The sequence below is a fragment of the Capsicum annuum genome, chromosome 10 (genome assembly GCF_002878395.1).
Source record: "Capsicum annuum cultivar UCD-10X-F1 chromosome 10, UCD10Xv1.1, whole genome shotgun sequence".
NCBI classification, from domain to species: Eukaryota; Viridiplantae; Streptophyta; class Magnoliopsida; order Solanales; family Solanaceae; genus Capsicum; species Capsicum annuum.
The window spans coordinates 52,427,755-52,440,230 of NC_061120.1; the positions used below are offsets into that span (position 1 = coordinate 52,427,755).

The 12,476-nt window shown below is 34.5% G+C and overlaps 1 protein-coding gene across 3 annotated transcripts in view; it reads left to right on the forward strand.

The window, feature by feature from the left end:
- Nucleotides 1-8,470, forward strand: part of LOC107845214 (protein EMSY-LIKE 3) — a 34,303-nt gene extending 25,833 nt beyond the window's left edge. For 2 of the 3 annotated variants that reach the window (XM_016689454.2, XM_016689451.2), the window contains one exon: nucleotides 8,124-8,470. In XM_016689454.2, coding sequence (XP_016544940.2) covers nucleotides 8,124-8,167 — 44 coding nt within the window. In that variant the 3' untranslated portion in view covers nucleotides 8,168-8,470. Of the gene's footprint in view, nucleotides 1-7,635; nucleotides 7,681-8,123 lie in introns of all 3 variants that reach the window. The other variant, XM_047397909.1, reaches the window with a different exon arrangement.
- The last annotated feature ends 4,006 nt before the right edge of the window (nucleotides 8,471-12,476 follow it).

Sequence of the window (12,476 nt, forward strand, 5' to 3'; positions counted from 1 at the left end):
AAAATTAAGGTAGGATATGGTGGTAGGACTTTGTTCTGGGAAGACTTGTGGGTGGGTTAGGAGACTGAAAAATAGTTTTCCTGACTTGTTCGATCGGAGTCTTCAAGAAGTGGCTACAATCAGGGAAATGAGAGATAATCAGGTTTGGGACACCAAGTTTAGGAGATCTAAATGATTGGGAGGTGAACAGGGTGGCTGAACTTTTCAACATTCTAGAGCATTGCAAAGATCTAAACACAAGTGAGAATAATTTGTTTTGGCTTCCAGACAAGCAAGGAAGATTTTCAGTTGGTTCAGCCCACAGAAGCTCACATAGATCAAGTACACGTCTGGGTGGTTGGCCTTGGAAGATTATCTGGAAAGTCAAGGTACCCCTCAAGGTATGTGTCACTTGGTTACTAGCAAAACAGGCTGCTCTCGCTCAGGACAACCTCGTAAAAAGAGGTTGAAATCTGCTCTAGATGTTTTTGTGAATGTGAGATTGAGACAATAAACCATCTCTTTCTGCAATTGTAGAGACTGAAATTATGATAAATTTTCATCAAATTTTGGTGCATCAGTTGGACTATACCAAGGAACATTAAAGAAGCACTAGCTTGTTGGAACGAAGATGAAAATCAGTCGGTACATGGGGAGAGATGGAAGATTGTCCGAGTATGCATTTGGTGGACTATATGGATGGAGAGGAACCAAAGATGTTTTGAAAGCAAGAGCTGCTCCTTTCAGAATTTTAAGCTGAACTGCCTGGTTCTTTTCTTTTTTTGGTGTGAACATGTATCTGCTCTTAATGAAGAGGATATTATTAGTATGTTAGATTACTTATGAGCCTCAATAGGACAACAACAACAACAAACCCAGTATATTCCCACATAAGTGGGGTCTGGGATGAGCCTCAATAGGAAGTTTTTGTTATTTTTAGACTTTAAGCATTACTGGAATACTTTCTGTATACTCTTTTGTTTATAATACAAGTTGCCTATATATATGTGTGTATGTATGTGTGTGTGCGTGCGCGTGCGCGCGCCTCTGTGTGTGTGTGTCTGTGTCTCTGTGTGCGTGTGTGTGTGCGTGTGCGCGCGCATGCCAAAATGCCCGTTAATCTTGTGGTCTTAAATATGTTATGTGGAAAGTTAGAATTAAAGACAGCTCATCAATCCAACCTTTCTTCCTCTCTAAAACTTGATTTATTTCGTTTCAGTTTCTCTTACGATCTTTACCTTTTCTTTTTTTTCATTTATGTATATTGACAAGGACAGTACGCAAGTTGTACGCAGGTTGTATTGTGTACGACCTGAGTGCTGCTTTGATAAATATATACAAAATGTTACATTCTTAAAATTTAAAAAAAAAAAGAGCCTAGGATGTCAATGATTGACTCAGTATCTTCTAAGTACATTTGTTTACACCAAAAACAAACAGTTTGATGCAGTTTAAATTGATCTTCTGTAGATCACAGTTTTTGCCTTCAAAACATCTAGAATCCCCCTCTCCAGATTGTGCACCAGTTACAAGTTGGGACAATAATCCTCCATCTGTTTGTCTGCAGCTCGTGTTCCTGCCACCTCCCAGCTATATAATAGTTGTGTGATTTTGTTGGGCATAACCCAACCAATACCCCTCTGGTTGACAAAAAATTCTCCGCAGTTGACATGTAATCCTGCACTATAGAAACAGACGACTAACTATTTCAAGGGGAAAGTTTCCTTCATCACAGAGGGAACATCTGGATCAAAGGGTAAGGTACTATCCTGTTGTGCCAGCAGCCTCCAGCGTGTCAGCTTAATTATCCTCATCAAACCACTTGATGTCTAGCTTCCCAACTGGTAGATGGTTCTTTTTCCCCAAAATCAATGAAGAAGGGAGACGTAAGTTGATTCTTCCAAAGAATCGAAAGCGAAGTGCTATGCCGGGGTGGGGGGACAAAAAGATACGACTCAGGAAGAAAAAAAGTTGGCGTTCCTAATGCTTCTCCATGCTCAACGAGATGCACCAACCTCGGGATGCTTTACTCCAAACTCCACAAGGTTCCGTGACAGAGCTTAACCTGAGTCTCGATTAAGAACGACAATGATATACGTTTCACACCGTGCATGATTCGATGAAATAGTTTCATACGAGATCTTGATGGAGGACATAGCTTATGATCATTGGCTTTGATCATGCCACTAGCCATATGATTAAGATATTGCACAATAATCCAAACACTTTGTTGCATCTCTTCGATACGAATACAGTAACGATCATAGTGATCTCCTCTGGTACCTATTGGTGTGTCAAAATCCAATTAGTCATGAACATTGTAAGGTGTTGCTTTTCGCAAATTCCAGCATACCCCAGAGCCTCTTAACATTACACCACTGAATTCCCAATCCTTTGCTTGGCTTGCTGTGCAGTGACAGTACTAATATCCACTAATTGTTGTTTCTAGATACGGTTGTCGGTTGACATGACTTCTAATTCGTCGATATGAGAAGCAAATTGTTGTGTGAATGAATCAGTATCATACATAAGCCAAGAGACAGATTTTGTGCCACTCCACCTTATCTTATGAAACTCGCATGCATAGACTCTTTCATAAAATTTCAACAATTTCTCCCGTTCCTCAAAAGGCCAGAGGAACAGAGTTGATGCTCTTACATCCATAGAATGAGTAGTTAAAAATAGTGAATGATCTGAAATTCGAGTTATTTCACAGAATAACGCTCGTATATATTATGCTCGTAATGGTACCTCGCGATTCAAGAATCTCTCTACGGCTGAAGAATGAGCGTGTCCTTGGGATATGAGTAGGGCTCCTAAGCGCGTTAGCAAACCGAAGGAAGAACAAAAAAAAGGCTCAACACTCTGGATCCTCCCTTCTTGCAGAAATAAAATGATCAGAAAGGGGCTTGATTCTCTATTTCCGGGCGGGGGGTGAAGGCCATAAGAGAAGATTGCCGACCAGTAAGGAAGAGGGGCGAAGGCCATAAGAGAAGATTGCCCTACTAGTAAGGAAGAGGGAAAAAGGTGTTGTCATCTATCTCGACCAGTTTCCTTGAAGTGTTGGAAATCCAAACAGGCTCAGAGAATCACTCTCGCTAGTGCGACCTTCGTTCCGCCAACAAAGAAGTCATCCTTGACGATTTCCCATTCCTTCCCTGCCAAGCCGCCTCTCTTTGCCATTCGATGCTTCCGCCTTCCCTTTCTATAACATACCAAGCGCCCTCCTTTCCAATCACTAAAGAAAGAGACCAATCAATGGCCAATCTAAGTAAAGCTTCGTCATAGAGGTAGTTATCCAAAAAAAAAAAAAAAAAAAAGCTTTGTCACAGAGGTAACATCTGGATCAAAGGGAAAGTTTCCTTTTCTTAAGGTTTTCTTGAGTTAAAACAACTTCCCTTGCCAATAACCTGGTGATGCTGTTTGAAAGGTATCTTCACCTTCCAAATATGCTTCCATGGCCACTGATGTGACTGCTGACTTCCTTGGTTCAAAAGTTTATAGGCAGAGCTAGCCTTAAAGATACGTTTACTGTCCAGATTCCACCATAATTTATCTACTTCATATGTGCCTTTAAACCCCTCCAGCACTCTGAATTTTTCAGTCACTGTATCCAGTTCCCAGTCATTGAAGTTCCTTCTACATTGGATGTTCCACCCTTGTGTTCAAGAATCTGCAACATGCATTTGCTGTTGGACAGCCACCCCATACATCTTCCTTTAAGACTATCTGGATCGCAACCATTTGTCCTCCCATCCCAGAAGAAAGTCTCGAAACCATTTCCTACTTTAACAACAACGTGATTCTTCAAAAGAGGCCAAATTATTCTGATGGATCACCAGAGACTAACACCATTGGGAGTATGAACCTCCTTTGACATCCACCTATTCTTTTCTCCATATTTTGCTTTGATGACCTTGCTCCAGTATGCTTGAGGTTCTTGGGAGTACCTCCAAAGCCATTTTAGTCTAAGGGCCTTGCTTTGTAGCTTTAGAATCTTCAGCTCATCTATTGATCTCAACTCATCACCAAATACTGCCGTCGCTGTCTTCTACAAACCAAATACATCCAGCTTTGTTTAATAACCGCCCAGTTATAAATTGTGTGCACATAAAACAAAGAATGTTGTCTGTCACCTGAGAAAATGAAATCCTTGAGATATTTTTTTATAAATAAAGCCTCCTCCCTTCACCTTTTATATGCCCAAATAATTGATAGTTTCATTAATAACAATATAAAGATGGAAGCTAAATAAAAGTATGTATGAATGTCTTACTAAAAAAGAATGCAACAGATGATGATAACCGGTGCTTAAAATGTTTTTCGTCATAAAATTGCTACACATCTTTTAAATTGCTACCCCATTCTCACTTTGGTTTTCTGTCATCACAAAGTATGCAAATGCAATGTATTGAAAATGCATACAGACCAACTTCATAATACAAAAATTACTATGATACAATATATGTCCTCAACTGGAAATTCAGAAATTTACCTACCAACCTTTGCATTTGCACTGGAATTGAAATACATTTTCCACTGTTCTCATTTTTCTTTTTATTCCAGCATGTATTTCGCAGATTCAATCACAACTTTGGACTATTTTATCAGATACTAGTCCATAACTAAAAAAACTTAAGTGCAGTTACAAATTTAAGGAAGAGGAGACTGAAGAGGTGTGAGAAAGAAGAGGAAAAGATCAAGGTGTAATGAACAACAAAAGACATAGCTTTTGTCACAAGACATAGGTAACTAATTTTGTGTATAAATCATCAGCACATAATCCTGTGGGCCAAAATTTACATCAATGATCCAACCGTCAAAAGAGCAAAAACAAAAACTTCCTCTAGATCCTATCTCTTCTTACAAGGATCCTAAGATGTCTACAATAGAAATTGGATCATCTATATGATCTGAACTACACCAATAGCAAAAACTTATAATGCAATTCATTTTTAACTTCTGTATAGAGTTGCTGCTGTCTTCAAAGAACCTAGAATTCCTCTCCTTCCATACCGTCCACCATATTACTGCTGGGACAATTCTCCATTTGCTTTTGTTGGTGCTGCCTTCCCCCTCAGTATTCCAGCTTAATAATGCCTCTTCTGTTCTTCCCGACATGGTCCATTTAATGCCTCTGAAGTTGGTAAATAGATTCCATAGCTGGGTCACCGCTTTACAGTGAAAGAACAGATCAGATGGTTAATTGTCTCTGCATTCTTTTCACCAAAAAAACATCTGGAGCACAAATGCATGCCCCTCTTCTGTAGGTTTTCCCGAGTTAAAGCAACTTCTTTCACAACCAGCCAAGTAAAAACAACTACTTTGTGTGGAAATTTGATTTTCCATATAAGCTTCCAGGGTAGAAAATTAATCTGAGAACCCATCTGGTTCAAGTCCTTGTATGCAGAACTTACAGTGAAAATGCCCTTACTGTGACATTTCCATCGTAAGGTGCCTTTCCCTTCCTGTAGCCCCTTTTGCACTGATCTATCATGCCGTAAAAACTGGCCAATCTTTCAATCTCCCAGTCTTGCATCAATCTTCTATAGGTTAAATTCCAACCTTGTGTAGACCATACTTCATGTAGCGTAGATTCTTGCTGCTGATTTAGTAAGAAAATGTCAGGGAACATTGCTTGTGAGTACCATTCCCTAGCCAGTTATCCTGCCAAAACAAAATCCTCTTGCCATCGTTCACATTAAAATCAATTCTTTCGGAGAATCCATGCCATAAGTTCCTAATTGATCTCCACAAGCTGGTTCCATAAGTGGTGTTCACATCTTTAGTCTTCTAGAAACCATCATTTTCATACTTTGTTGTAATCATAGTGCCCCATAAAGTTTGTTTTTCCTTGGGCAGTCTCCAAAGCCATTTCATTAGAAAACTTTTGTTTTGCTTTCTCAAATTTCTGATACCCGAACCTCCATGATTCTTGGCCAACAGTAAGGTTTTCCATTTGACTAGATGGTAACTTTTTTTCTCCTTGTTGCCGTGCCACAAAAAGTTTCTTCTAAGAGCATCAATTCTTTCTTCCACGTTACGAATAGGAAATAAAGACATCAAATAGGTAGTTATAGCATCTAAGACAGAGTTGATCATCACCAATCTTCCTCCCATTGATAAGCAATGAGTTTTCCATCTAGTTAATCTTTTTTCACATCTTTCCAGTAAGGGCATAGGAGAACAATCAAATAACAGAGAAGAAAAATAGAACGTCCATGGGTTATAATGTGAAACCAAAATAATTAAAGAAGACATTAATATGGTGTAACATCTAAGTTGGAAAAACTGACATTATAGATAGTACAATAGAGTTAAAAGGAATGACTTCTCAGTTTTTTAACATAGCACATGAATATTACAAGTGAGGAGAAAACCCAACAAATGCCAAAAAAAAAGAGGAAAAAGTACAATTGTTAGCCATAGAGAGGTGCCTCATCACCTTGTTTAAGCCCTAGCTTTTTTGTGTATATATACACACGCACATATATATGTGTATATGTATATACATATGGATAATGTATATATAAATTAATTTCTGCTTGTGTTTCAAGTACTAGAAAGTAAGTAAGAGAACTACTTATGTTCCAAGAAATGTAGAACATGTTCTTTCATACTAGACACACCCTTAATATAGTTGACAATTGAAGGTCGATGGGAGTTAACTGGAGCCTTAGTGGGACACAGAAAGAAATGGTATTCTAGTGATGGGAAAAGAGTTGTGTTTGATTAGGAATCTCCAAATTCTTGTGAAACTAATGGAAGTTGGTGTGCAATGTAATTCCCATGTCAGGTGGTCAAGTTGCTTTCATGACAGTGATGAGGCGTGGGAGGCTGTGTGTGTAATTGAGCAACTGGCGGTTTGAAGGAGAAGATGATAGTGCTCATATTGAGCTTGTCATAGTTATTTGGGGCATTCCTTTTAAATGGTCTGTTTCTAATGGAAAATTGTTTGGGATGATTTTGGGTGCTTTTGGGAAAATGAGGACGAGGAAAAAGTGATCAATCTGACTTATAGCCTGTTTGACCAAGCTTTTTTTCCTCTAAAAGCTTATTTTTTTCTCAAAAATGCTTATTTTAAAAAATTGAGGTGCTTGACCAAGCTTATGGAAGAGAATAAGTGCTTCTGGAGAGTAAAAAACAACAGTTTTTCATAAACTAAAAGAAGTAGCTTTTCCCTTAAAGCACTTATTAAAAAAATCACTTTCGAGAAAAATATACTTAAAAATAGTTTTAAAAGCTTGGCCAAATACTAATTGTTGCTCAAAAGTGCTTTTTAAATTTATTGGCCAAACACAAACTGCTTCTCATCAAACGTAATTTTTTGGAAAACACTTTTGGAAAAAACACTTTAAAAAATAAGCTAAGTTTAGAAGCTTGGCCAAATAGGCTATTAGTTTGACTTCTTATTATGGATTGTTCTTTTTGGAAAAGAGTTCCTATTGTTTTGTTTCCAAAAAAGAAAAACCCAACAGAATTTAATCTGTCAGAATTGCAGAGTATACTAAATTACTTTGCCTTAACTTAAAATGTTCCCACCCGATTGTTTACAGCTCTTACTATTGAAAGTGATTCTGGTGAATCATGAGTGAATATCTCATCCAGAAAAGGTGATTTTGTGGAAGTTTAAAAGGTGTTTCTCCTTTTCTACAGGGGTTTTACCCTACAGAATGTGTTCCACCATCAGTATTGTTGTCGGTACATTTCTTATTGAAGCATGAAATCTCCAGTGTTGGTGTTTTTTCACATCTATGATAGCAAACCGAAATGTCCTAAACTTGTACCATTGCATTTGAGCTTGTGACATATATATGTTGCTTTTTGTTTTTAAAATATGAACTATATTTTAATTAAAGTATATCCTCAAAGACATATTCTTAAAGTATAAGTTTGATGAGGAACCAATAATAATGATGGTAATAATAATCTGTCAATAAAAAATATTAGTTGGGTAAAACAAAACAATTGTACTGCTTTGGTTATCAAAAAAACAATAACACTGCTTTTATGTCATGGCATCTTGTATTTTTTTTCCTGTTTGTGCAGCGTGCATTGTTATAAACTACAATGCCCTGCATCGGCTTTCTATTGGTTCACATTCTTCCTTACCTGGTATTCAGCATGCTTTTTTACTGTTGCAGATGAACACCATTTCATGCATGGGCAAGCCATGGATCGGGAGTAATAAGGATATCGTGGGGATTGAGCCACCTAAAATAACAGCCACAATGGAGAAGGCAAGATGTGTACTAGATCTTTGCCAGTGTTGGTGCTCCAGAATGATTTTAGGTTTGTTGTATAATGCCAGCTTCAAGAAGCGCTTGGCTGACATTAAAGTCTAGTTCTTCGAATAGATGCCAAATTGTAGTTAGGAATGATTGTTTCCAATAGTTACAGGTTAGTGCTCTTGTAAAATTAATCACAGTAGCAATTTTACAGGTGATGATGTAAACAAGTTTTGTTGGCACTTAGCACGTGACTTATGACATCCGAGTTCTTCTCGTGTTTTTTTTTTCCAAATGACGGATTACATAGTTCTTTCTATATCATTCTTAATTTTTGCAGTGAAGTTGCTGAATATAGCCAGTGTGCTTTCACAGTTATGTTGTTTGAAGAATGGTGTCCGAGAATTCTCGATCCTCGTCTTTCCAATGCCAGCACTGTAACAAAACTGTAGCCATCTCATTAAACTTGGATATGAATTATGATGGTTATTTATTAGTTAAGAAGTGGAATTATTTGTGAGCTTTCTAAATAGGAAAATAGTGTTAGGTGAATGCAGTAAGTAGGACACGGATGACTACTTTTGGACTCCAACCATAGATGATGTGGTTCCTTTGAAGTCTCACGGAAAAAGTTTGGTTAGAGCAAGATCTGGTGTGTCCTTTAACTATGTGGCTTTCCTATTCCTTTTTTACCTGCTCTCTAGAGATGTTATGTCAAGTTCATAAAAGATATTAGAGGAAATGAATAACTTCCTCCCAAAAATAATCCTCTTTTTTGAAAAAGATAAAATTTGCAAAGGTCTTATGACCTCATTAAAACTTATTTACAATTCATTTATTACCTCCTAATAGGTCTGTGGCACGAAGTGTGTATTTACTTACTCTCCTAGAGGGTGAGGTTAGCAAAAAGTAAATTTTAAAAATTTTGCTTCTACATTTAATTCATAGAAATACTACTTTTAATAATTTATTTTTACTTTTTCAAGTCTTCTTCTTTAATTAGAAAAAAAACTCAAAAATGTCATCGAACTTTAAAAAAAAAAAAGATTCTTCTATCTTATTCATTAAAAGTTGGGCTCATCTATGTCATTATTTTTTAGAAAAAATTACAGAAAGTGGCAAACTTAAGACCATAATTACAATAAATAACAACACTTTCATAAAATTACACTTTGTAGCAAAAATATCATTTTCTTGATCATAAATTTAAAATACACGTGTTTCACTCCCTCTCTCCTATTTTCACTCAATTACTTTACATTTTATTTTAACTCCATTACTTCAAATTTCTCCTATTTTTACTTCATTATTTTACCTCTCTCCTATTTTCACTCTATTACTTCACTCCCTCAAAAAAAAAGAAAATTTGCAGTGTACTTTTCAACAACTAAAATCAACATCAACTCAATTGAAGATTTTTATCTTCATGAGCTTCGAAATTCAAAATAAATCATCACTAATGTTACAGGTATTGAATCAAAAAATTCTTTTCGTATATTAACTTCAGCAATTTAAAACGATTTAATGTTGTTTGATATCGTTTTATGTCTTTAAATCATTTTTTTGTCAATTTTTTTCAGCAAATATTTTTGAATTTTTTTTCGAATTTCATCAAATCGTATAATCGATTAATCTGTTTGTATATTCAGAATAGTGAAATTGTAATCTACTGATTTTTATTTTTATATATTGTTTCCATTTGTATATGTTGATTATGTTTGTATATTTACAGGTTTGCTGTATTTTAACTGTATTTTTTAGTTTCTGCATATGTATTTTTCTGTTCGGCATATGTATTTTACAGGCCTGCATATGTATTCATAGGTTGTTATATGTATTTTTCATATTTTTTAGCTTTGTATATGTATTTTATGCAAATCTATACATATATCTTTCATAACACATATGATTACATAAATTTTTTAGCAAGCACATATACATAAATGCACATGTATTAGTTATTTGTAATGTAATTATATTTTTTTTCTGATTATACATTGACCCAGATATGTATTGTTATTTACATAGAATACTTCAAAAATGATCACATTCATACAATACATTTTCAGTATTTTGATTACCTATATGTATATGTATATAGTTGTCATTTTTGTTATAGAGATTTTGTGTTCTATATGTTTATATATACATATGAGTCAGATATGTATTTCTGTAAATACATAAGCAGGTATATATATATGTCTTGTACTGTAAATACATATGCAGATTTGTATGTCTATTTATTTTGTATATTTTTTGAATATGCATATGTGATATAGATATTTGTCTTTTAAAAATAAAAGTTAGAGATAGAAGAGTAAAAAAACACAAAAAATAGAAAAAGACAAAAACAAAAATGAAAAATCCGAAAAAAAGAAGTGAAGAAGAGAAAAAAGAAAAAAATAGAAGTGTAAAAATAAAAATGAAAAAAATAAAAAAATAAAAATAGAAAAAAGTAGAAAACTAAAATAGGAAAAGAAAAGGAAAAATATGAGAAAGGAAAAAAATAAGAAAACGAAAAAGAAAAAAAATAAAGAAAAAAATGATAAAGGAAAAAAAAAGAGAAAAGAAGAGAGAAAATAAAGTGGAAAGAAAAAATGGTAAAAGAAAAAGAAATCAAAATAAAAAAAAATAGAAGTGTAAAAATAAAAGCAAAAAAATAAAAAATAAAACGAAAAAACGAAAAACGAAAAAAGAAAAGAAATAGAACCGAGAAATTAAAGTGGAAAGAAAAAATAGAAGAGAAAAAAAAATCAAAATAAAAAAGAGTGAAAGAGAGAAAAAAACGATAATGATACTTTATTTTGAATTTTTGAACAGCATGAAATAATCTTTAGATTTGAGTTTGATTTGGAAAAAAAAATCTACTAATTTAAATAAGAGTAATTTATGGAAAAAGAATCTACTGCTTTAAATAACAGTAATTTATGAAAAAAAGAATTTACTACTTTAAGCAATGAGATAATTATTCCTTATTTAACTCACTGATTTGAGTAAAAGAAGAACAATAAATCTTGTTGTATATATATTTTAGTAGCAACACTTTTATAAAATACAAAACGCAAATTGTTATTTCCAGTAATTATGAAACAGTTAACTCTTAATTATGAGCTTAAGTTTGCTATTTATGAAATTTTTTCTATTTTTTAATAGAAAACTTGAATGGTTTTACAATACCATTTTTTCCACAAGACCTCTAATTAGAGGTGACTTAACGTCACCAAAACTAAAGCAGCCCACCCTTTAATTCATTTGAAATTAATTGGTTGATTTTAAATTAAATCCCCCACTCCTCAGTCAGCTTGAAATGGCCCTTGGCTCGACTGGAGACTTATCATCGTATTGTCGAGTTCTTGGTTAAGCGAAACTAGCATGTAGCTCGGATAACTTATCCTCTGCTCGACTAGTCTTTTGTCCAGCTTAACGACCATTAACACAATCTTTAAATTGTTAAAGTTAATAGTAATTCTCAAGTCAAAGTTAAGTCAGTAGAATAGAAATTATGTCTTCTCATTAAAATTGTCCTCTAATAAAATCCAAATTACAAAGTAAAGTCTTCGTTTGTACTAGCAACTCTTTATGTGTTCCTAGGTATAGCATCATCAGCAGTAGTGGGATCAGATCAGATGCAATAGCATATGTGGTAAGTTGTTTGGATAGCAACGGGCGCCATCTGTAATTCAAGAATCTGCAGCTAGGGGTGTTTTCAAGAGGTTACTTCCAGCTCATTTGCATACTTTTGAATTCTAAGGTTGTGCTAATGGGTGGAGATTTAATTTTAAAATTAATCAATTAATTTTAAATGGGTTAAAGAGTGGGTTGATTTAATTTTGGTGACGTGACATCTAATGAGAGGGGTCACATGGAAAATATGGTATTGCAAAATCATTCACGTTTTCTGTTAAAAAATAATGACATAAATGAATTTTTGTTGAACGACAATGACATAAATGACCCAATTTTTAACAAATGACATAATGAGTTTTTTTCTCAAAGTTGGATGACATATTTAAGTCTTTTCTCCTTGCTTTATTTATCACCATGATTCAAAATCTCTTCATCATCATTGCTCTTTTCATTTTTCTTTTTTATTTTTCTTTTGCTTATTACAATCGATTCAAAAATAGTTAGGGAGAAATACTCAAAAATCATGATTTTGCAATTATCCAGCCAGGATCCTAAGAGATATCTTTCGGAGTCGTTTGGTAGGAAGGATAAGGATAACTAATTTCGAGATTAATTTAGAAGTAGAGATTATCCCATATTTGG